This window comes from Halichoerus grypus, chromosome 11 (assembly GCF_964656455.1).
Source record: "Halichoerus grypus chromosome 11, mHalGry1.hap1.1, whole genome shotgun sequence".
Classification (NCBI taxonomy): domain Eukaryota; kingdom Metazoa; phylum Chordata; class Mammalia; order Carnivora; family Phocidae; genus Halichoerus; species Halichoerus grypus.
The window spans coordinates 52,800,701-52,826,023 of record NC_135722.1 but is presented as its reverse complement, the minus strand read 5'-3'; the positions used below and the strand labels follow the sequence as shown (position 1 = coordinate 52,826,023).

Below are 25,323 nucleotides of genomic sequence, written 5' to 3'. Positions count from 1 at the left end.
CAACATTCCTTTGGCTATTAGGGGTCTTTCCTGGTTCCATACAAATCTTAGGATTATTTGTTACAGCTGTGTGAGAAAAGTTGATGGTATTTTGGTAGGGATTGTTTTTGAATGTGTAGATTGTTCTAGGTAGCATAGACATTTTAACAATATTTTTTCTTCCAATCCATGAAGGTTCAGTATTCTTATTTGACAATGTTTCTCAAGTAATTTAACATACTAAATAAGCCTAATTAGTGTAACATCTCTCTGTATAAGGAGAGAGAACAAATCTTTTGAGATATTCCAAGGACCCTCTGGAAATAAAGTTAGTTCAAGGTCAAAAAAACTTCACTTAGAATTTAAATTTTGGGAAGTTTGTCAAGAATATTGAAAGATATGGACACTTGGCTAAAGAGGATCAGAGAAAATTATGAAACTATCTACTTGGCTAGAGTGAAAAAATATTTAAAGGACAAATATAGAAGGTTATATAGCTGCAAAAGCTTTAGTTCTTTTTGAATAGCGAAGACTTGGTTTTTCTAAGTAATCAAAGATGTGATAAAGACAAAACACAGAATCTCTGTTTCCTAACAGTAAAGAAACTTTGTTTACAGTTTATTAAGAACAGACTGATAGTCTAAGAAAATTTTGGCCGCCTTTTTTTTTTTAACAAAAAAAGCCATTCCAATTTTGTACCAATATACTTTTGATACTACTTTTTTTTTTTTTTTTTTAATGGAGCCTAACATGGGGCTTGAACTCGACCCTGAAATCAAGACCTGGGCTGAGATCAAGAGTTGGATGATTAACTGACTGAGCTACTCAGGTACCCTAATTTTAAAATTTATTTTTAAACAAATGCATTTTGATCTTAGCTTAATTACACATATGATTCCTTTCCCAGGATTTCTTTCCCATAAACCTTCTATAACTTCCTGTGTCCATTTTAGTTTGTCCCTTATTCTTTGCCTTTCCAAAATAACCAGCTTTACTTTAGGACAAAATCACTTTTGTTTCCCTCAACACAATGCATTTCCATTCCTCATACCTTCTTTTACTGCAAACAGGCATCCTATTTCCCTTCATACTTTTCATATACAGTTGTTTTCTTTCGTCTTTATTGTTTTTTAGTAGCTTTACATATATTAATTGGAATTCTTAATTCTTAGAATTCTTAATTCTCAGTGAAAACTAAGATGTAAGCGATCTGGCAAGTTTATAAATATATTTTGAAATTTCTAGAAATGTGCCCTCTCAGCATGGCATAAAACATGTTTAGTAGTAGACCCAAATAGCTTTAGTTTCTCTGTAATAAGAAGCCAAAATGGATAATCTGTGTTTAGTAATTAATGTTGTAGTATTTTATCGTATTTAGAAAATGACCCCAGTAATGTAATGAAATTACATCATTTAATTTAACTTGGCAAAACTCTATAAAGTTTCGAGTTATCAGGAAAGGTTTAGGAAAGCTGCTTTTTTTTCCAAAGCATACATACCATATAACAATTGTTTTACATAAAAACTCTTACCCATTTTCATTCATCTACCTGAATAATTTCATAACCAATTAGGTTTGGGTTACAGAAACTTCATGAGACATTAGTCAAAGTCAGCCATCAAATTTCACAACAGAGATAACATGAACTTATTTGACTAATAAACCCAGGTGGAATAAAAGTTGCATGTTTGTATTATATTCAATGTTGATAACTCTGAGACATGTCTGTCTTAATTAAACCAACAAACTTGTCAAAAAAACAAAATAAAAACAACAAAAAACTCCCAATAAACTTAAACTAGATTTTACTTATCAAAGATTATCCCAGATCATGTGAACTTGGAAAACTTTTGGGTTAGTTTACTTAATTTTTATAAGCACTTGTTTTTCTTTAAGCCAATTAAAATAGAGCTCTTTACAAATTAATTTTGGCAATACCATCCAGAGGTAGAAAAGTATCATTTGTATATATAGATATACATAAACATACAGATACAGAGATCTTACAGCTTTTGTTTTAAAAAAGGTCTTAGCCTTGGGGCCCCTGGGTGGCTCAGTCGTTAAGCATCTGCCTTTGGCTCAGGTCATGATCCCGGGATCCTGGGATCGAGCCTCGCATCGGGTTCCCTGCTCCACGGAAAGCCTGCTTCTCCCTCTCCCACTCCCCCTGCTTGTGTTCCCTCTCTCGCTGTGTCTCTCTCTGTCAAATAAATAAATAAAATCTTTTAAAAAAAAGGTCTTAGGGCGCCTGGGTGGCTCAGTTGGTTAAGCGACTGCCTTCGGCTCAGGTCATGATCCTGGAGTCCCGGGATCGAGTCCCATATCAGGCTCCCTGCTCAGCAGAGAGTCTGCTTCTCCCTCTGACCCTCCTCCCTCTCATGCTCTCTGTCTCTCATTGTCTCTCTCGCAAATAAATAAAAAAAAATCTTAAAAAAAAAATAAAAAATAAAAAAAAATAAAAAATAAAAAAAAGGTCTTAGCCTTGAGGTGCCTGGGTGGCACATTTGGTTGAGAGTCCAACTCTTGGTTTCTGCTGGGATCATGATCTCCGGGTCCTGGGATCATGCCCTGCATAGAGCTCTGCACTCAGCAGTCAGCACTGAATCTGCTTGTCCTTCTTCCTCCCCTTGCTCAGTTGTCTCTCTGTCTCTCTCTCTTTTTTTTTAAAGACTTTATTTATTTACCTGACAGAGAGAGATAGTGAGAGAGGGAACACAAGCATGGGGAGTGGGAGAGGAGAAGGAGACTTCCCGCCAAGCAGGGAGCCCGATGCGGGGCTCGATCCCAGCACCCTGGGATCATGACCTGAGCCGAAGGCAGACGCTTAAGGACTGAGCCACCCAGGCGCCCCCCCCCCCCCTCTCTCAAATAAATAAATAAAATCTTTAAAAAAAAATCTTACCCTTCTTTCAGGTACAAAACTAAAAAGAACAGTTGGATCTAAATTGTGTTTCTGGCGGATGGACTAATCTAAGTTAATCTGCTCAGGTGGCCAAAGTATTTTTTTTTAATGAAACATTTTTATTTGCATGCTGTAAGGATCCTTTCAGAGCTGTTTTTGATACGCTTCTGCATATCAAAGAATGCATTCCATTGTCTTTGAGAGATTTGGGATCTGCTTTTTTAAGAGTGCTCCTTAATATGGATTTATCTAAGTCAGAGCTTCCCCCAAATAGCCATTACGATTCCAAATTATCCAAAAATTTACCCATTTTTTCAGAAAGGCACAAGATGCTGGTCCAAGGACCAGGTGGAATCTATCTTGTCTTTGGCTATCTTAACTAGGAACGCTATTTCCCAACAGCTGTTTAAAACACTGGAATCACGTGTTTTCCCCCTTTTGAACAGGATGAGTGTCTTACCATGAAGCTTCAGCAAACAGAAATGGAACAGAAATAGAAAAGAGTACTCACTAGGGTAATCTCTTCATAAAAACAAAAAGGAAAAAGCTTAAAGGCTTTTAAGCCAGAGAGCTTAAATGGAAGGAGAGCAGAGCTCGGATCCAGGAGAGACCCTCAGACTTTATGGTCATTGAGAAAGCAGTGAACTCATTGGGTTCTGTGGGTACCAGCACTTGTTTGCTCACCAGCCTTGGAGTTGTTGGGGGCTTCTCTGAATCCTACTTCTGTCACCAAGTAATGTTGACTTTGAAAATAAAACAGCCAGTTATTTTATCAGCAAAACGGGTTTATTTGGAAATAGTAGAGGAATTGCAATTCAGGACAAGCTAGTCATGGTAAACCATTGGCAAGTCTGGAGAGCAAAGGGGAGGGGAGCATTCTTTTATAGAGGTAAGGAAGGAGTTTGGCAGGGCTGCTATAAACAAAAAGTCTGTTGGAGTAAATTGTGAGTTGAAAGTGTAGTGGCTTTTCATTGGCTGAGTTGACTATCCCTTATTGGCTGGGCTATTGCTGTTGCCAGGCAGGCAAAAAAATCTTCCATCATCCTGCTGGGGTAGTAAAGTAGGCTGCTGCTTGTTGGGAATGCAATGTAAGTCTCTTCCTGTTGGGTCTGCAGAGGCCTGCAATGAATGGTATGGTTTAAGAGCTCCCCCTTCTGGCCTCCTGACTCCATTTTAAGTAAGGTTTCCTTTATTTGGTTTCAAAAAATCTAAAATCTTTCTAAATGATTTACATGGCCCACATTGCATAATATGGCTCCTCTCCATCTGTCCATTCTTACCTTGAACATATCTCCCACCAGCTCTCTCGGTTTCAGTCTTACTGGCCTTTTTTTTAGTTGTTGTAACTCTTCACTGATCTCTATCTTGTTACAGACTCCCTTTTCCCCTTTGCCTGGTTAACTCCACTGTATCCTTTAGGTTTTCATTTCAAGTCACTCTTCAAAGAAGTCTTTGCTGACTTCCTCAGAATAGGTTTCCATTCCTTACATTCAGGACCGTTAAAATTTGTTTTATGTTTGTTCTGTAAGTTCTACAAGGGTAGTAATCATGAATTTCTTGTTCCTTACTATATTCTAAGCACATTGCAATGTTTGACATGTAGCAGAAGCTCACTAAATATATTTGAATAAGTAAATCATTTATGATTTTTTTCTCTACTTAGCTTCAAAAAAACCTTAAGGTTGCTGACAGTCATAAATACTCATAAAAGAAGATGACTAAAGATTTATTTATTTGAGAGAGAGAGGTGGGAGGAGGGGCAGAGAGGGATAGAGGGTATTAATATACTCTGTGCTGAGCACGGAGCCCATTGTGGGGCTCAGTCTCATGACCCTGAGATCACGACCTGAGCCGAAACCAAGAGTAGGATGCTTAACCAACTGCACCACCCAGGTGCCCCAAAAGAAGATAATTAAAAGAAAAAATGAAACAAAACAAAAAACCTAACTTATGGGGCGCCTGGGTGGCTCAGTCGTTAAGCGTCTACCTTCGGCTCAGGTCATGATCCCAGGGTCCTGGGATCGAGCCCCGCATCGGGCTCCCTGCTCGGCGGAAAGCCTGCTTCTTCCTCTCCCACTCCCCCTGCTTGTGTTCCCTCTCTCGCTGTGTCTCTCTCTGTCAAATAAATAAATAAAATCTTTAAAAAAAAACAAACAGGGCGCCTGGGTGGCTCAGTTGTTAAGCGTCTGCCTTCGGCTCAGGTCATGATCCCAGTGTCCTGGGATCGAGGCCCGCATCAGGCTCCCTGCTCCGCGGGAAGCCTGCTTCTCCCTCTCCCGCTCCCCCTGCTTGTGTTCCCTCTCTCGCTATCTCTCTCTCTGTTAAATAAATAAATTTAAAAAAAATAAAAATAAAAAAATAAAAAAAAACAAACAAACCTAACTTAGGAAGAGAAAAGTTTGATATGCCAAGTATCTGGTATGAAGCTGGAGTCAAGTCAGTGGCTTACATTGAGGAAAATGATGACTTGGAAAAGGCCATTGGATTTATCAAGAGCTAACTGGTATTTTTAAAAAGTAGTTTCAGGGCACCTGGCTGGCTCAGTAGGTGGAGCATGTGACTCTTGATCTCGGGGTTGTAAGTTTAAGCTCCATGTTGCATATAGAGATTAGTTAAAAATAAAATCTTAAAAAAAAGGTAACAAAATAAAAAGTTTCAGGAGGGTTTTGGAGAGTCAGGAAGAATTCAGAAGTAAGCAGTAGGTATAAATAACATTTGCAAAGTGGATTTGTGATTTAATCAAATACGTGTCTGGGTTCTTAAAATATTACTTAACTTCTTATTTTGGGAAATTTTATTTATTTATTTTATTTTGTTTTACAGTAAACAGCCCAACATGAGCATGAACTCATGACCCTGCGGTCAAGACTTGCATGCTCTACCGACTGAGCCAACCAGTCGCCCCTATTATGGAAAATTTTAAACATATAAAGAAGCACAGAAAATAGCATCAAGAACCCATAGACTATTACTCAGCTTCAATAATTATCAACTCATGATTTGTTCATCTATAGCACTTATCCCCCCCACCCCCACACCAAAGTGGGTTGAAGTAAATCCTATATATCCTGTCCTTGTAAATATTTTCATATGACTGCTAAAAGATGAGAACCTTCTTGGTACATTCTTAACATTCATGGATACAGTTGCCCACAGAAGCCTTTATTTCTGGGATTCTTCTTTCTTTTTTTGAGAGAGTATGCACATGCAAGGTGGGTGGGGTGGTAGGCAGAGGGAGAGAGAGAATCCTAAGCAGCACTGGGCATGGAGCCTGACTCGGGGGGCTCAGTCCTATGACCCAGAGAACATGACCTGCACCGAAATCAAGAGTTGGAAGCTTACCAGACTGAGCCATCCAGGCACCCTGGGATGCTTTCTTTTCCTTCCTTCCTTCCTTCCCTTCCTTCCTTCCCTTCCTTCCCTTCCTTCCTTCCCTTCCTTCCCTTCCTTCCCTTCCTTCCTTCCCTCCTTCCCTTCCTTCCTTCCCTCCTTCCCTTCCTTCCTTCCCTGCCCCTCCTTCCTTCCCTTCCTTCCTTCCTTTCTTTCTTTCTTTCCTTCCATTCCTTCATCGATTTTATTTATTTCCGGGCGCCTGGGTGGCTCAGTTGGTTAAGCGTCTGCCTTCGGCTCAGGTCGTAATCCCAGAGTCCCTGGATCAAGCCCCACATTGGGCTCCCTGCTCAGAGGGATTCTGCTTCTTCCTCTCCCTCTGCTACTCTTCCCCTTCTCGTGCACACTCGCTCACTCTTTCTCACTCACTCTCAAATAAATAAATAAAACCTTTTAAAAAAAAAAATCTTATTTATTTGAGAGAGTGAGAGCACGAGCAGGAGGGAGGGGGCAGAGGGAGAGGGTAAACAGACTCCCCGCGGAGTAGGGAGCCCAACACCGGTTTCGATCCCAGGACTCCAAGATCACGACCAGAGCCGAAGGCAGACGCTTAACTGATTGAGCCACCCAGGCGCCCTTGCTTTCCTTTCTGTTACATGTTTTTGAGACTTAATATTTCAGGATCTCTAGATCATCATTATCCAGTTGAACTTTTGCGAAGATGGGACTGTTCTATATTTGTGCTATTTAATATGGTTTGGTAGTTCAACTGAGAAACTGATTTCTAAATTTAATTTAATTTAAATTCATTTTAATGTAAATAGCCTCTAATTAATCCTGGATCTAGCCTTAACCATTCTCTTAAAACTGAAGCATATCCCTTCAGAAATTTATGCATGTACACTTTAAATTATCTACATAATTAAGGTGAATTAAATTGATTATAATAGGGAAATAGAGAATGTGATGATGCTTAGACTTAGACAGATTTTAGGGCACTTCTGGACTAAAGATATTTTAATCTGTAGTATTTAAGGCTGCATAAAATCTACTCTTAAGTGGTCTAGATCTCTGTCCTTGGTATTTAGCATAATGTCCTTCATATAGGTGACCATAAAATAATGAATCTGTCCAGTCATTAGGAAGCTGAATAAGAAAGTCTTTCTTCTTGTTTTGTTTTTGTTTTGTTTTTTTGTCTGTTGTTTCTTTGGTGCTCCAGGTAAGGAGGTCTTTCTTTAAAAGGTGACAGAAGCATCATCACATTGACATTGAGTGAATAGGAAAACACTAGATGACTGCTAAAGTTACTACTCATTTGTAAACTTTCTGTGTTTATCAAGTTGTTTAATATGAAACATTTCTTTCCTTTGGCCTGTGAAACTTTTATACTTATATGATATGGGGGAATAGTTTTAGAGCAGGAGTTGGTAGAACTGAACTGTGGTCTTTGCTCTGCCACCTTATAAATTATGTGCTTTTAAAGAGTTCACTTTAGGGGCACCTGGGTGGCTCAGTCGTTAAGCATCTGCCTTCGGCTCAGGTCATGATCCCAGGGTCCTGGGATCGAGTCCTGCATCGGGCTCCCTGCTTGGCGGAAAGCCTGCTTCTCCCTCTCCCACTCCCCCTGCTTGTGTTCCCTCTCTCTCTGTGTCTCTCTCTGTCAAATAAATAAATAAAATCTTAAAAAAAAAATAGAGTTCACTTTAACTTCTCTATGCCTCAGTTTCCTTATATGTAAAATGAGAAGAATCTCCCCATTCTCATATATAGTATGGACTGCATAGATGGTCCTTGGCAGGTTCCACCCACCAACTTATGTTGGCACTCTCATTTATTTCTACATATTTACTATTCACAAAGCTTCCAGAAATTGAAAGTAGTTACTTACCACAAAAAGATTGAGGACATTTAGTTTTAAATAAAGCATTCCTTTTGTACTCTCAGAATTCTTTAGTTGAACTTACTTTTCTCTCCAAAATATTGTACATTTGTTTTTAAAACTTCTGATAATGAAATAATTAGCCTTTTATGTAAACAACCTAAATAGTTACTTCAGCCTCAATCTGAATGATACTATCTTTTTTAGAGAAGAGAGGAAGAGAGTGAGAAGGGGGAGAGGGGCAGAGGGAGAGGGAGAGAAAATGTCAAGCAGGCTGTATGCCCAGAGCAGAGCCTGATGAGGGGCTCAGTCTCACAACTCTGAGGTCATCACCTGAGCCAAAGTTGAGTTGGACGCTTAACCACCTGAGCCACTCAGGTGCCCCTGATCGATATTATTTTAAATACTGTGATAATTTAGTTTTATTTTTCAGAACTTTTGGATTTGTAGCCTCCGATAAATTTCTGTTGTTTAAGCCAGTCAGTTTGTGGTGCTTTGTTATAGCAGCCCTAGCAAACTAATACAGTGCTCAATATCCCATTGCAACTGAATATAAAACTTCATATAACACCTCCTGACAACTGTACTGGAAAATATGTATTTCTTGTCAAACCATTAAATGTTTTTGAATAGTCAAGACTACCTTTATTTTGTGAGTAAATCCATGTTTTGTGGTTTCCTGATATTAATATATTTGCTTGCATACAAAATAGTGTCGACTGACATTTGATTACTAACTACATACCGGGCCCTGTTTTAAGTACCGTACAATCCTAACTAATTTAATCCTTAAAACCAGCCCTATAAGCTCCTGGAGAAATGGTTGATTTCAGGGCTGGGGCAGGGAAAATACAAAATGAGCCTGGAGCGTCTTCTGGTGCCACAAAGTAAGGAAGTGTTTAAGAAAGAATGGGGGTTTATTGAAAGGGCACCCAATAGAGAAAGCTGGGATAATTTGAGCAAAAAAAAAAAAAAATGATGATAATACATTATAACCCACAGAATTAAGTATCCATGAATCCATAGTTAAATAAGAACCACTCTTCCTTATAGAAGAATTCCAATTAATAAATGTAGATGGAATGATGGAAATACAAAATCACTTGTTAGAATACCACAGCAATAATTGCTGTAGGCAAGATCTGTTTCTTTTTAAGTAAGCTGTACGCCCAACATGGTGCTTGAACCTATGACCCCGAGATCAAGAGTCACATGCTCTACTGATTGAGCCAGCTAGGCACCCCTGGCAAGATGCATTTTTGAATGCTAAAATTAATGGGCCAAAGTTTGAGAAGACACAGGACACTATAGTCTCAAAGTATCTCCCTCAAGATACTTATTATTTACAAGAGGAAAAATAGTAACTTTTATGGTAGAGAAATTATATAGAGATCACCATAACCAAGTGATCAAGGTTAACATCAGGAATAAGACAATATGACATCATGTCCCCTTTGTTATGATGCAGTGAGAAAGGCTTGTCAGTTCTGTGGTAGTCTTGTCAAAGAATGCGTGACCTCAATCTACTGAAAAACATTAGACAAATCTAAATTGAGGGACATATAAAATAACTGACCAGTATTCTTCAAAAGTGGCAAGGAAAACAGGAAAGACAGGAAATGTCACAGATGAGAGGAGACTAGGGAGACATGGCAACTAAATACAGTGTGAGGTCCTGGGTTGGATCTTGGAATAGAAAAAGGACAGTAGAAAAACTGGTGGAACTCAAATAAGTTCTGTAGTTTAGTTAATAGCATTGTATCACTGTTAATTTCACAGTTTCCATAATTGTGCTATTTAAGAGTTCTGATTAGGGGAAGCTGAGTAAAAGGTATACTGGAATTCTCTGTACCATTTTTATAACTTTTCTGTAAGCTTAAAATTATATCCAAATAAAAAGTTAAAATAATCCTATAAAATAGGTACTACTGTTATTCCCATTTTACTTTGAGGAAATGGAGGCACCGAGAGGTTAAGGAACTTGACCCAATTGTGTAAGGTTAGTAAATGGCCAAGTTGGGATTTCAGGTCAACAGTTTGGTTCTAGAGCTCCAGCAATAAAGCACTAAACTTTTTTTTTATATTATTACTTTAATAATTTTTTTAAAGATTTTATTTATTCGTGAGAGACAGAGAGGCAGAGGGAGAAGCAAGCTCCCCTCGGAGCAGGGAGCCTGATGCAGGACTTGATTTCAGGACCCTGGGACCATGATCTGATCCGAAGGCAGACGCTTAACTGACTGAGCTCCCCAGGCGCCTTCCTTGATAAATTTTATATAGGTGAAATATGTGCAGAAAATACAGGATACTTAGATGTTCCCCAAACCACAAGTGGTGAAAAAACTAATCATCTCTGGAAAGTTGAGCTATATGAACTAAATCTGTTAGATGAAGTTAAGTGTTTCAGGTATTTTGCAGTACTGGACTTTTGTAGTTTACGTGACAAATTTTTTCTTAAGATTTATTTATTTACTTTAGGGGCGCCTGGGTGGCTCAGTTGGTTAAGCGCCTGCTTAATCTTAAGAGTCCCACATCAGGCTCCTTGCTCAGTGGGGAGCCTTCTTCTCCCTCTGCCTGCCTCTCCCCCTGCTTGTGTGTGCGTTCTCTCTCTCTCTCTCTCTGACAAATAAATCTTTAAACAAAACAAAAACAAAAGATCTTTTTCTTCCCCCTCAAAAGATTTATTTATTTGAGAGAGAGAGCGCGAAGTAGGGGAGGAGCAGAGGGAGAAGGACAAGCAGACTCCATGCTGAATGTGAGCTGGTCATGGGGCTCGATCCCATGACCCTGAGATCACAACCTAAGCTGAAACCGTAGGAGTTGGACGCTCAACTGACTGAGCCACCTAGGTGTCCTGAGCCTGCTTAAGATCTTAAGATTCTCTTTCTCCCTTTCCCTCAGCCCCTCCTCTCTCTCTGTCTCTCCCCTCTCTAAATATAAATAAATAAATAAATAAAATAGAAGTATATTATTTCCAAACGCTTAGGGTTTTTCTGGTTTTCTTTATATTTTTCTTTTTTACCCTAATTGTACTCTAATCAGAGAATATATTTTCAGTAGTTTTAATTTTCTTGAGACTTTTCTTTATGATCCATATGTCATCAATTTTAATAAATATTCCATGTTTTCCTGAAAAGAATGTATTTTCTGGTTGTTAGGTGCGGAATTCTGTGTAAGCTTACTAGATCAGTTTTGTTAATCATGTGGTTCAAATATTCTGTGTCCTTATTGAATTTTTGTCTATTCTGATAATAAAAGAGGTATGTTAAAATCTCCCACAGTGGTTATGGCTTTGTATATTTATTCTTCTAGTTCTTTTCATTTTCATTTTTATTTTATGTGTTTTTGAGACTTTAAAATTAGGTATATACAAACTTGGAATTGTTACATTCTTGGTGAATTGCACCTTTTATTATCTTTAAGTGTTCCGTTTCATTTCTAATAATGCTTTTGGCCCTAAAGTTTACTATGATGTTAATGTAGGTATACCATCCTTCTTTTGGCTAATGTTTTTATAGTATTTATGTTTTTTCTTGTTTTTTCTTTTTGTTTTTAAAGATTTTATTTGTCAGAGAAATAGAGAAAGAGAGAGTGTGCGCAAAAGCAGGGGGAAGGGCAGAGGGAGAGGGAGAAGCAGACTCTCCACTGAGCAGGGAGCCTGATGCGGGGCTCCATCCCAGGACCCTGGGATCAAGACCTGAGCCAAAGGCAGCTGTTTAACCTACTGAGCTACCCAGGCGTCCCAGGATTTATGTTTTTTTCTCTTTTTACTTTCAACCTTTTTATACGCTTAGGTTTCAGATGTATTTTAGTGGTCATCTAGTTAGGTTTTGTTTCTGTCCAGTCTGATAATCTGTTTTTAAAATTGGAGCATGAGTACATTTACATTTAATATAATCACTTATGTATTTGGATTTAAAGTAAATCTGCTATCTTAATGTACCTTCTTTTTGTCCTTGATATTTCTTTTACTCTTCTGTCATTTAAATTTATAATCTTTTAAAAATCATTCCATATTCTTTATGTTATTAATTGGGAAGTTATACATTTTTTGCCTTTTATTGATTACTGTAGGAATTGTGGCATGTCGCCATGACTTATAAAAGTCTACAGTTCATTGATTTCTTTACCTTTCTGGACAATGCAGAGACCTTAGAACTCTGACTCTACTTATCAGTCATCCTGACTTTACTTCTTATGTGTATTTTAAGTTTGTGTGTGTGCGTGTGTGTGTGTATAAAACCCTATAAGATGTTAATGTTTCAAACAGTAATTATTTAGATTTTTTTTTAAAGATTTTATGTTTTTGAGAGAGAGAGATCATGAGTAGAGGGGAAAGTAGAGGGGGAAGCAGACTCCCCACTGAGCAGGGAGCCCCATACAGGACTTGATCCTAGGACCCTGGGATCATGACCTGAGCCAAAGGCAGATGCGTAATCGACTGACCCACCCAGGTGCCCTATTTAGATTTTTTTAATAAGGAAAACTTTATTGAACTACAACAGGTAAAAAAGCATACAAATCATATGTACAGCTTAAACGAGACAATTTGCTAGTTGACTTGAATATTGCCATACTTACGAAAGTTATTTCTTACCGTAAATTAGTAAATTTGGCCTTCTGATTTTAAAACCTCAATATCCTGAGCTTTATTATGAAGTATGTTCTATGAGCCGTATCTACTTTCATCTTTACCGGAACGTAAGGCTGCTGTAGCCTGTTGTATGCTAGACTCTGGGCTGCCTTAGTAATGGATGCTGTCTACTTGGTGAAGTTTCTCTTCATTGGTTAATTCAGTGCTGGGCAGGGACGGATATGAGTATAGTATATGTGCTGCTGAAGCGAGCACGGGACGGATTGAGCATAGACAGCCATGAACAAGATGAAATTCCTATTGTGCAACTTACCATTTGTAATTTGGGAGAAGTAAACTACTAAATAAATGCACAAACAAGATAATTTGAGATAAGCATTTCATATATTGCCAATTTTTCTTATTTTTCCCCGTAAGAAAAGTGGATCATGCTTTTTCTTATGTGAAATTTCTACACTTAGACTTAATGTAAAGACTTATGTAGGGGCGCCTGGGTGGCTCAGTCGTTAAGCGTCTGCCTTCGGCTCAGGTCATGATCCCAGGGTCCTGGGATCGAGCCCCGCATTGGGCTCCCTGCTCTGCAGGAAGCCTGCTTCTCCCTCTCCCACTCCCCCTGCTTGTGTTCCCTCTCTCGCTGTGTCTCTCTCTGTCAAATAAATAAATAAAATCTTTAAAAAAAAAAAAAAAAAAGACTTATGTAAAGTCAGTGCTGGTAAAATGAATCTTGTGCTAGTACTTACTTTGAACTTTCCACTGGACTATTCCTTGAGGGTACAGATATTTCCAACTCATCTTTTTATCCTTATGATACATTCAAAGATGGATGTTCACTTTGTTGTAGGAATACCCTGTTGTCATCTAAAATACTTGTAGAAATAAAATCTGAGGCTGAAAATAATTTTGAGAGGTAATTTAGTTTTTCTTTCTTTCAGGCAGAACCATATCTCATATTGAATTTATAAGTTCATAATATAATCAGGAAAGAAAAGTTCCACAAAATTAGTTTACATGAGCAAAATCTCAGAGGTTCCAAGATATATGTTATGCTTGGAGAATAACTAATAGCCTTTCATCATTGTCAGAATGAAGTTTGTTTTGTAAGGGTAGGATATAAGTCTAGAAGGCTTGGTTCCAGTTTGATTGTAGAAGTCCTTGAATGCCTGCTAAGAATTTTTAACTTTATCTTATGGATACTGGGGAGCCTTTGGAATGTTATATAAATTAAGAAAAGATATCTTTAGCAGTGTAGAAGTTGGACACTTGGAATAGTGCTTTCTTCTCTTGTTCATTCTCTTGTGTGTGTGCATGTTTGTCTCTTTCAGAGGATTGTGAACTCCTTTGTGGTGTGTGCCTTATTCATAATTTTTCATTCTTATCCCCCAACCTCCTTGTTCCTAGTAGTTTTGGAATGAAGTGAGAAATAAATAGTAGCATTAAAATATTTGTTTACTTTTTTGTTTAACTTTGGTAAGATTAGCCAGTCTTTACCTTTTTGTATCTTTCCTGTTTTCATCTTTTTGTTTTTTAAGTTTTTATTTTAATTCCTTTTAGTTAACATACAATGTTACATTAGTTTCAGGTGTACAGATAGTGATTCAGCAATTCCATACATCACCCAGTGTTAGTTTCTGTTTTTTCTTTTTTTAAGTTTTTATTTTGTTCTCCTGTTTTCATCTCTTATGTCGCAAGTATTTTTTTTTTTTTTTTTTTTTACTCTGGATGTTTCCATTTCATCATCCTGGAAACTCATACTATAGGTTTTATGCCTCTCACATAAATATTATTGTAAAGATAAAGCACCTTTATTAAAAACTACTTTTGAGCTATAGGTAGGAAATTACTGATTTCAACAAATATTCCACACAATCAAACTCATAATCCCCATTTTTTAGTTATGATTGTAAAAGTGTAGCTGTAGTTGTCTTTTTTTTTTTTTAACTGTAGGAGAAACAAAATCTTTGTTCAACTTAGGTCTTTAGAGAAAGGCCACTAGATTTATTGAACTTTAGTGTTGTTGACTAGGTTGGCTACATTGAAGGTTCATTGATTTTCTGGGGTGTGTGTGTGTGTGTGTGTGTGTGAAGGTTCATTGATTTTCGGGTGTGTGTGTGTGTGTGTGTGTGAAGGCTCATTGATTTTCGGGTGTGTGTGTGTGTGTGTGTGTGTGTGTGAAGGTTCATTGATTTTCTGGTGTGTGTGTGTGTGTGAAGGTTCATTGATTTTCTGGTGTGTGTGTGTGTGAAGGTTCATTGATTTTCTGGGTGTGTGTGTGTGTGTGTGTGTGTGTTTAAATAAACTCCCCCCCATCGTGGGGCTTGAACTCCCCAACCCGAGATCCAGTTGCATGCTTTACAAACTGAGCCAGTCCCAATTTTCTGTTTTGCTGTAGAATTGCACCACCTATGTGAGATGTCTTAGATATGATATTGCATTGGATTTTGCTTGCAACTGAGCTTTTCTGCTGTGGTCCCTAAGTACCTTTTTTAGCTGTCTTGGTTACCATAACGAAGTTATGTAGTTACTGTAACTACAGATAGGGTTTTTTTGTTAGCTCTGTTACTAAAATCATAGCATCTGATTTAAGTTACAATTATTACCATAGCACATTAATCTTTTGTAGTAGCTTATTTTTGTGGGAAAAAGTTAGAAAAATATAAATATCTAGTTGGTTTGTTTCAATATTATCTGACCAATATAACTGGCTAAGAATTTTAAAGCAGTTCATACATTTTTATATATAGGTTATAGAATAGAGACTTCTCCTTTTAGCAGACATCAGTCTTACTTCTTTGAAACCTAGGTATTTTTTTTTTTAAAGATTTTATTTGTCAGAGAGAGAGAGTACAAGCAGGGGGAGCAGCAGGCAGAGGGAGAGGGAGAAGCAGGCTCCCTACTGAGCAGGGAGCCCAATGTGGGGCTTGATCCCAGGTCCCCGAGATCATGACCTGAGCCAAACGCAGACACCCAACCGACTGAGCCACTCATGCACCCCTGAATCCTAAGATTCTTGAAGAGTGTATTATGTTAGGAATTTCTTTATCACTTCTAGAAATTCTGTCCTAAATTAGTATATTTTGGTCTTCTAGAGGCCCAATAATTAGTTTCTTTAACCTTTAATAATCAGCCCTTTTTTAAGCATTCCTTTTATTTTTGGTGTTCCAGTATTAATTTTTTTTTAATCCCCTATAAAGTTTTTTTTTTTTTTTTTTTGCTAGTGAGAGGGTTTTTTAATATGGCAAAATATATGCTAGTCCCCTCTTATCCACGGGGTATACATACCCTCAGTGGATGCCTAAAACCCCAGGTAGTACCAAACCCTATATATACTACATGTTTTTTCCTATACATACATACCTATGATAAGGTTTAATTTATAAAGTAGAGACAGTAAAAGATTAACAATAGCTAATAATAGAACAATTATAACAATATATTCTAATAAAAGTTACATGAATGTGATCTCTCAGAATACCCTATTGTACTGTACTAATCCTTTCTGTGATGATGTGAGATGATAAAATGCATTTTATGGTGAAAAGAAGTGAGGTGAATGATGCAGTCATTGTAAGGGAGCATTAAGCTACTGTTGACCTCCTGATGGTATGTCAGGAGGATCATCTGCTTCCGATATGCAGTTGACCTCCGGTAACTGAAACGGCAGAAAGTGAAACCATAGATAAAGTAGTACTGGACATAACAAAATTTACCATTTTAACTGTTTCTAAATATATCTTTCAGTGGCATTAAGTATATTCACAGAGTTGTGTAACCATCACCACAATCAATTTTAGAACATTTTCTTTTTTTTTAAAGATTTTATTTATTTATTTATTTATTTGAGAGAGAGTGAGAGAGAGAGCGCAAGAGGGGGTAGGGTTAGAGGGAGAAGCAGACTCCCCGCCGAGCAGGGAGCCCGATGTGGGACTCGATCCTGGGACTCCGGGATCATGACCTGAGCCGAAGGCAGTCGCTTAACCAACTGAGCCACCCAGGTGCCCTAGAACATTTTCATCACCTCTAAAACAAACTCCATATCCCTTAGCCATCACCACCCAATTCCCCTACTCTCCCTTATCCTTAAGCAACCACTGATCTCTGTCTCAGTGTAATTGCCTATTCTAGACACTTCATATAAATGGAATCCTATCTTATGTGGTCTTTTGTGACTGACTTCTTTCACTTAGTATAGTATTTTCAAGATTCGTCCTTGTTGTGACATGTATCAGTACTTAGTTCCTTTTTATGGCTGAGTAATATTCCATTGTATGGATATACTGCATTTTGTTTCATTCATCAGATGATGTACTTTTTGGTTATTATGAATATTGCACACCATATGTTATATTTTCATTATCATTCGGTCAGGTCATTTTTAAATTTCCTTGATTTCTTTTTGAACCCTTAGGTTATAAGTATATTACTTTATTTCCAAACATTTTGGGACTTTCTAGATATCTTTTAGTTAAATTTCTTGTTCAGTTTCACCGAGGGCAGAAAACATATATACTATATGACTTCACACCTTTAAATTTGTTGGTCTTGTTTTATGACCCAGCACTTGTTTTCAGTTAGGGAATACCTAAATTCTAGATTCATGTAGAATTATCTTCACTCTTCCAGTGAAATCTTAGATTGTTACAAAGAGGACTGCCTTCTAAAATGCTTTTTAAGAATTGTTTATGTTCACTAAGTATATCCAGTCATATTAACCACTTTATATGTCTTAACCATTCCTTGATATAGGAATTATTATTATACTTATTTTATAGATGAAACCGGGGCACAGAAAGATTAATTAAACTACAAGTTACATAGGTGGTAAAATGTGGACTGGAAGACAGGCATATCCATAGAGGTAGAAAGTAGATTAATGGTTGCCAGGAACAGGGTTATAGGGATTGACTGCTAATGGATATGGGATTTTTTTTTTTTTTTGAGTTATGACAGTGTTTTGGAATTAGGGTAATGGTTGCATAACTTTGTGAATATACTCAAAACTACTACATTTTGCTCTGTAGAGGGGTCAATTTTATGGTATGTGAATTATATCTCAGTTTTTCAAAAAAGGAATAACTGGGATTCCAACCCAGAAACTGCTTCTTCACGTCTTATTCACTCAGTAGTAGACTTTTTTTGGTTGGGATAGTTCAAATATTAGAAGTAAAATCTCATCAGAAAGACTATAATTTAGAGTTACATTCTTTTTTTTTTTTTTTTTTTTTTTTTTTTAAAGATTTTTTATTTATTTATTTGACAGAGAAAGACACAGCGAGAGAAGGAACACAAGCAGGGGGAGTGGGGGAGGGAGAAGCAGGCTTCCCGCGGAGCAGGGAGCCCGATGCGGGGCTCGATCCCAGGACCCTGGGATCATGACCTGAGCCGAAGGCAGACGCTTAACGACTGAGCCACCCAGGCGCCCCTAGAGTTACATTCTTTTATGGCTTATTGCAAATGTTCTTTTCTGGTTTGTTTGTTTTTTTAAAATTTTTTATTGTTATGTTAATCACCATACATTACATTATTAGTTTTTGATGTAGTGTTCCATGATTCATTGTTTGCGTATAACACCCAGTGCTCCATGTAGAACGTGCCCTCTTTAATACCCTTCACCAGGCTAACCCATCCTCCCACCCCCCTCCCCTCTAGAACCCTCAGTTTGTTTTTTCAGAGTCCATCGTCTCTCATGGTTCGTCTCCCCCTCCGATTCCCCCCCCTTCATTCTTCCGCTCCTGCTATCTTCTTTTTTTTTTTCTTTAACATATATTGTATTATTTGTTTCAGAGGTACAGATCTGCGATTCAGCAGTCCTGCACAGTTCACAGCACTCACCATAGCACATACCCTCCCCAATGTCTATCACCCAGCCATCCCATCCCTCCCACCCCCCACCACTCCAGCAACCCTCAGTTTGTTTCCTGAGATTAAGAATTCCTCATATCAGTGAGGTCATATGATACATGTCTTTCTCTGATTGACTTATTTCACTCAGCATAACACCCTCCAGTTCCATCCACATCGTTGCAAATGGCAAGATCTCATTCCTTTTGATGGCTGCATAATATTCCATTGTATATATATACTACATCTTCTTTATCCATTCATCTGTCGATGGACATCTTCGCTCTTTCCACAGTTTGGCTATTGTGGACATTGCTGCTATAAACATCGGGGTGCACATACCCCTTTGGATCCCTACATTTGTATCTTTGGGGTAAATACCCAGTAGTGCAATTGCTGGATTGTATGGTAGATCTATTTTCAACTTTTTGAGGAACCTCCATACTGTTTTCCAGAGTGGCTGTACCAGCTTGCATTCCCACCAACAGTGTAGGAGGGTTCCCCTTTCTCCGCATCCCTGCCAACATGTGTCGTTTCCTGACTTGCTGTTTTAGCCATTCTGACTGGTGTGAGGTTGTGTCTCACTGAGGTTTTGATTTGGATTTCCCTGATGCTGAGTGATGTTGAGGACTTTTTCATGTGTCTGTTGGCCATTTGGATGTCTTCCTTGCAGAAATGTCTGTCATGTCTTCTGCCCATTTCTTGATTGGATCATTTGTTCTTTGGGTGTTGAGTTTAAGAAGTTCTTTATAGATTTTAGATAGTAGTCCTTTATCTGATATGTCATTTGCAAATATCTTCTCCCATTCTGTCGCTTGTCTTTTGGTTTTGTTGACTGTTTCTTTTGCTGTGCAAAAGCTTTTTGTCTTGATGAAGTCCCAATAGTTCATTTTTGCCCTTGCTTCCCTTGCCTTTGGCGATGTTTCTAGGAAGAAGTTGCTGCAGGTGAGGTCGAAGAGGTTGCTGCCTGTGTTCTCCTCTAGGATTTTGATGGACTCCTGTCTCACATTTAGGTCTTTCAACCATTTGGAGTCTATTTTTGTGTGTAGTGTAAGGAAATGGTCCAGTTTCATTCTTCTGCATGTGGCTGTCCAATTTTCCCAACACCATTTGTTGAAGAAACTGTCTTTTGTCCATTGGACATTCTTTGCTGCTTTGTCGAAGATTAGTTGGCCATAGAGTTGAGGGTCCATTTCTGGGCTCTCTATTCTGTTCCATTGATCTATGTGTCTGTTTTTGTGCCAGTACCATACTGTCTTGATGATGACAGCTTTGTAATAGAGCTTGAAGTCCAGAGTTGTGATGCCGCCAGCTTTGCTTTTCTTTTTCAGCATTCCTCTGGCTATTCGGGGTCTTTTCTGGTTCCATACAAATTTTAGGATTATTTGTTCCATTTCTTTGAAAAAAATGGATGGTATTTTGATGGGGATTACATTCAATGTGTAGATTGGTCTAGGTAGCATTGACATCTTCACAATATTTGTTCTTCCAATCCATGAGCATGCAACATTTTTCCGTTTCTTTGTGTCTTCCTCAATTTCTTTCATGAGTATTTTATATTTTTTGGAGTACAGATTCTTTGCCTCTTTGGTTAGATTTATTCCTAGGTATCTTACGGTTTTGGGTGCAATTGTAAATGGGATCGACTCCTTAATTTCTCTTTCTTCTGTCTTGTTGTTGGTGTATAAGAATGCCACTGATTTCTGTGCATTGATTTTATATCCTGCCACTTTACTGAATGAGTTCTAGCAGTTTTGGGGTGGAGTCTTTTGGGTTTTCCACATAAAGTATCATATCATCTGCAAAGAGAGTTTGACTTCTTCTTTGCCAATTTGGATGCCTTTTATTTCTTTTTGTTGTCTGATTGCTGTGACTAGGACTTCTAATACTATGTTGAATAGCAGTGGTGATAGTGGACATCCCTGCCGCGTTCCTGACTTTAGGGGGAAAGCTCTCAGGTTTTCCCCATTGAGAATGATATTCGCTGTGGGTTTTTCATAGATGGCTTTTATGATATTGAGGTATGTACCCTCTATCTCTATACTCTGAAGAGTTTTGATCAAGAAAGGATGCTGTACTTTGTCAGATGCTTTTTCTGCATCTATTGAGAGGATCATATGGTTCTTGTTCTTTCTTTTATTAAGGTATTGTATCACATTGATTTGCAGATGTTGAACCAACCTTGCAGCCCAGGGATAAATCCCACTTGGTCTTGGTGAATAGTCCTTTTAATGTGCTGTCGGATCCTATTGGCTAGTATTTTGGTGAGAGTTTTTGCATCCATGTTCATCAAGGATAATGGTCTGTAATTCTCCTTTTTGATGGGGTCTTTGGTCTGGGGATCAAGGTAATGGTGGCCTCATAAAATGAGTTTGGAAGTTTTCCTTCCATTTCTATTTTTTGGAACAGTTTCAGAAGAATAGGTATTAATTCTTCTTTAAATGTTTGGTAGAATTCCCCTGGGAAGCCATCTGGCCCTGGGCTTTTGTTTGTTGGGAGATTTTTGATGACTGCTTCAATTTCCTTAGTGGTATAGGTCTGTTCAGGTTTTCTATTTCTTCCTGGTTCACTTTTGGTAGTTGATACATCTCTAGGAATGCATCCATTTCTTCCAGGTTATCTAATTTGCTGGCATATAGTTGCTCATAATATGTTCTTTTTTTTTTAATTTTTTTATTGTTATGTTAATCCCCATACATTACATCATAATATGTTCTTATAATTGTATTTCTTTGGTGTTGGTTGTGATCTCTCCTCTTTCAGTCATGATTTTATTTCTTTTCTTTTTGATAAGTCTGGCCAGGGTTTTTATCAATCTTGTTAATTCTTTCAAAGAACCAGCTCCTAGTTTCGTTGATCTGTTCTACTGTTCTTTTGGTTTCTAGTCCATTGATTTCTGCTCTGGTCTTTATTATTTCTCTTCTCCTGCTGGGTTTAGGCTTTATTTGCTGTTCTTTCTCCAGCTCCTTTAGGTGTAGGGTTAGGTTGTGTATTTGAGACCTTTCTTATTTCTTGAAAAAGGCTTGTATTACTATATACTTTCCTCTTAGGACTGCCTTTGTTGTATCCCAAAGATTTTGAATAGTTGTGTTTTCATTTTCGTTTGTTTCCATGAATTTTTAAAATTCTTCTTTAATTTCCTGGTTGACCCATTCATTCTTTAGTAGGATGCTCTTTAGCCTCCATGTATTTGAGTTCTTTCTAACTTTCCTCTTGTGATTGAGTTCTGGTTTCAAAGCACTGTGGTCTGAAAATATGCAGGGAATGATCCCAATCTTTTGGTACCAGTTGAGACCTGATTTGTGACTTAGGATGTGATCTATTCTGGAGAATGTTCCATTGGCGCTAGAGAAGAGTGTGTATTCTGTTGCTTTGGGATGGAATGTTCTGAATATATCTATGAAGTCCCTTTGGTCCAGTGTGTCATTTAAAGTCTTTATTTCCTTGTTGATCTTTTGCTTAGATGATCTGTCCATTTTAGTCAGGGGGGTATTAAAGTCCCCCACTATTATTGTATTGTTGTCGATGTGTTTCTTTGCTTTTGTTATTAATTGGCTTATATAATTGGCTGCTCCCATGTTAGGGGCATAGATACTTACAATTGTTAGATCTTCTTGTTGGATAGACCCTTTAAGTAGGATATAGTGTCCTTCCTCATCTCTTATTACAGTCTTTGGTTTAAAATCTAATTTGTCTGATATAAGGATTGCCACCCCAGCTTTCTTTTGGTGTCCATTAGCATGGTAAATGGTTTTCCACCCCCTCACTTTCAATCTGGGGGTGTCTTTGGGTCTAAAATGAGTCTCTTGCAGACAGCATATCGATGGGTCTTGTTTTTTTATCCAATCTGATAGCCTGTGTCTTTTGATTCAGGCATTTAGCCCATTTACATTCAGGGTAACTATTGAAAGATATTAATTTAGTGCCATTTTATTGCCTGTAAGGTGACTGTTACTGTCTATTGTCTGTGTTCCTTTCTGGTCTATGTTGCTTTTAGGCTCTCTCTTTGCTTAGAGGACCCCTTTCAATATTTCTTGTAGGGTTGGTTTCGTGTTTGCAAATTCCTTTAGTTTTTGTTTGTCCTGGAAGCTTTTCATCTCTCCTTCTATTTTCAATGACAGCCTAGCTGGATATAGTATTCTTGGCTGCATATTTTTCTCATTTAGTGCTCTGAATATATCATGCCAGTCCTTTCTGGCCTGCCAGGTCTCTGTGGATAGGTCTGTTGCCAATCTAAAGTTTCTACCATTGTAGGTTACATATCTCTTCTCCCGAGCTGCTTTCAGGATTTTCTCTTTGTCTCTGAGACTCATAAGTTTTACTATTAGATGTCGGGGTGTTGACCTATTTTTATTGATTTTGAGAGGGGTTCTCTGTGCCTCCTGGATTTTGATGCCTGTTTCCTTCCCCAAATTAGGGAAGTTCTCTGCTATAATTTGCTCCAATATACCTTCTGCCCCCCTCTCTCTTTCTTCTTCTGGGATCCCAATTATTCTAATGTTGTTTTGTCTTATGGTATCACTTATCTCTCGAATTCTGCCCTCGTGATCCAGTAGTTATCTTTTTCTCAGCGTCTTTATTTTCCATCATTTGGTCTTCTATATCACTATTTCTCTCTTCTGCCTCATTTATTCTAGTAGTTAGAGCCTCCATTTTTGTATTTAAAGTGTGTCTCTACAGAAAGCAAGTATTTGTGTTTTCTTATCCATTCTGACAATCTTTGTCTTTTAATTGGAGTTTTTAAATCTACTTTTCATTTACTCTATAAATTGATAGGGCTGGATTGGGTTTGTCTCCTTTGATTTTTGTTATTATTTTACTGTTCCATTTTGATTCCTCTGTTGACTTCTTGGCCATTCCTTTTTGCATATATTTTTAGTGGTTTTGCCAGGGCTTATGATATGCATCATTAACCTCTCACAGACTGTACTGTACTGTTCACATAAACTATAGATACCTTACAACAGTATAACTGCATCTATCTCCCCATCTTTCGTGTTTTAGTTGTCATATATTACATTCTCTATGTTATAAACTGTAAAATTTTTACTTTATTTATTTGAGAGAGAGAGTGAGCATGAGTGGGGGTAGGGGCAGAGGGAGAGGGAGAAGCAGACTCCTGCTGAGCAGGGAGCCTGTCTCGGGGCTTGATCCCAGGACCCTGAGGTCATGACCTGAATCGAAACCAGGAGTTGGACACCTAACCAGTTGGGCCACCCAGGTGCCCCTGGAGCTTATAATCTTTTAGGAAAAACAACATGTAGCAAATCATTATACTTTGCATACCATTTTACAGGAAGTTTGAGGTAAACAGAGCAATATATTTACTAGGACTCCATAGTGAATCGTATTTAAAATACTTAGGGGCACCTGGCTGGCTCAGTCAGTAGAGCATTCACTCTTGATCTTGGGGTTGTGAGTTTAAACCCCACATTGGGTGTAGAGATTACTTAAAAATAAAATCTTTTAAAAATAAAATGCTTAATAATTTTTAATCCTTTGAATAAAAACTATTTTATTTTATTTTAAATATTTTTATTTATTTATTTGACAGAGAGAGAGACAGCGAGAGAGGGAACACAAGCAGGGGGAGTGGGAGAGGGAGAAGCAGGCTCCCCGCTGAGCAGGGAGACCAATGCGGGGCTCGATCCCAGGACTCTGGGATCATGACCTGAGCCGAAGGCAGCTGCTTAACTGACTGAGCCACCCAGGCGCCTCTGAATAAAAACTATTTTAACAAGCTATTTTATATTTCTTTGTTATGTATTTTATATAGTTCCTTGCTTTTATCCACCACTATTTCCCCCTCTGTGAAATGCATATTGCCTTTTATCCCTTCAGATTTTTACATTTACTTTTTACAGAGTCCAATCAGTGTTGAAAACAGTAGTATGTATATTTTTCCTGACTTTCCTATGAATGGTTCTAGAATTTTACCTTTAAGTACATGTTTTTATATATAAAAAATATTACAGAAAAACATAAACCAACATTAATTGTATATGGGTGGTATGATATACATAATTTTCACTTTGTTCCTGTAATTTTCTGTACCACCAGTAAAATACAATATGCATTTTACTCTTTTATGTGAAAAAGATGGTGAACATTTTTTTAAAAAATGGAAACTATATGTACTGTTTACTAATAAAGAAATTCATAGTTCAACCATTGCTATATAAAGAGGCTTCTTCTCAAGTCTAATCCTAGTTCTTTTTGTTAGGGCCCAAGTAATATCTGCTTGGCCTTTTGTGAATTAGAGATGTCAACATAACTTATTATTTTCCTCCATCTTTTCATTTTCCTCATCTCTTTACTAAATAAAACTTTATTTACCTGTGCTTTTAATTTGAGAGATTGTTATCTGTTATTAGAGAAAGGTGTTTCAACAAGCTAGGGTCTATATGTTTCTAAATTATTATTAGTAGAACCATTGCAGATATTTCCCATTGACTTTAATTGCAGTTCTCTGTAGAAGAATCACAGTATATTGTTTTAACTGAGTGAATCTTCTTTCCTTTTCATTTCAGTTGGAAAGACATCCTTGATCACCAGATTCATGTATGACAGTTTTGACAACACCTATCAGGTATTTTATTTTTGCTGACTTAACTCGTCTCTCTTTTATGTTAGAAGTAATATTTAAGGTCTTTTCAAAAATCTACTTATTTACATAAAAGCACTTTCTGTAATCTGTAAAATGCTGTATAAATACAAAGTATAACTGATTTTGCTCATAGTCCTCAATCTTTTCACTTGATTTCTTTATCTCTTCTTCCAAAGTCCATTGAAAGATTATG

At 37.7% G+C, this 25,323-nt stretch overlaps 1 protein-coding gene across 4 annotated transcripts in view; it reads left to right on the top strand.

Annotated features, from left to right (window-relative positions):
• RAB6A (RAB6A, member RAS oncogene family) overlaps positions 1-25,323 on the top strand; it is a 77,289-nt gene that overhangs the window by 14,550 nt on the left and 37,416 nt on the right. For 2 of the 4 annotated variants that reach the window (XM_036119508.2, XM_036119507.2), the window contains exon 2: positions 25,054-25,112. In XM_036119508.2, coding sequence (XP_035975401.1) covers positions 25,054-25,112 — 59 coding nt within the window. Of the gene's footprint in view, positions 1-715; positions 809-25,053; positions 25,113-25,323 lie in introns of those variants that run through there. The other 2 variants (XM_078058531.1, XM_078058530.1) reach the window with 2 other exon arrangements.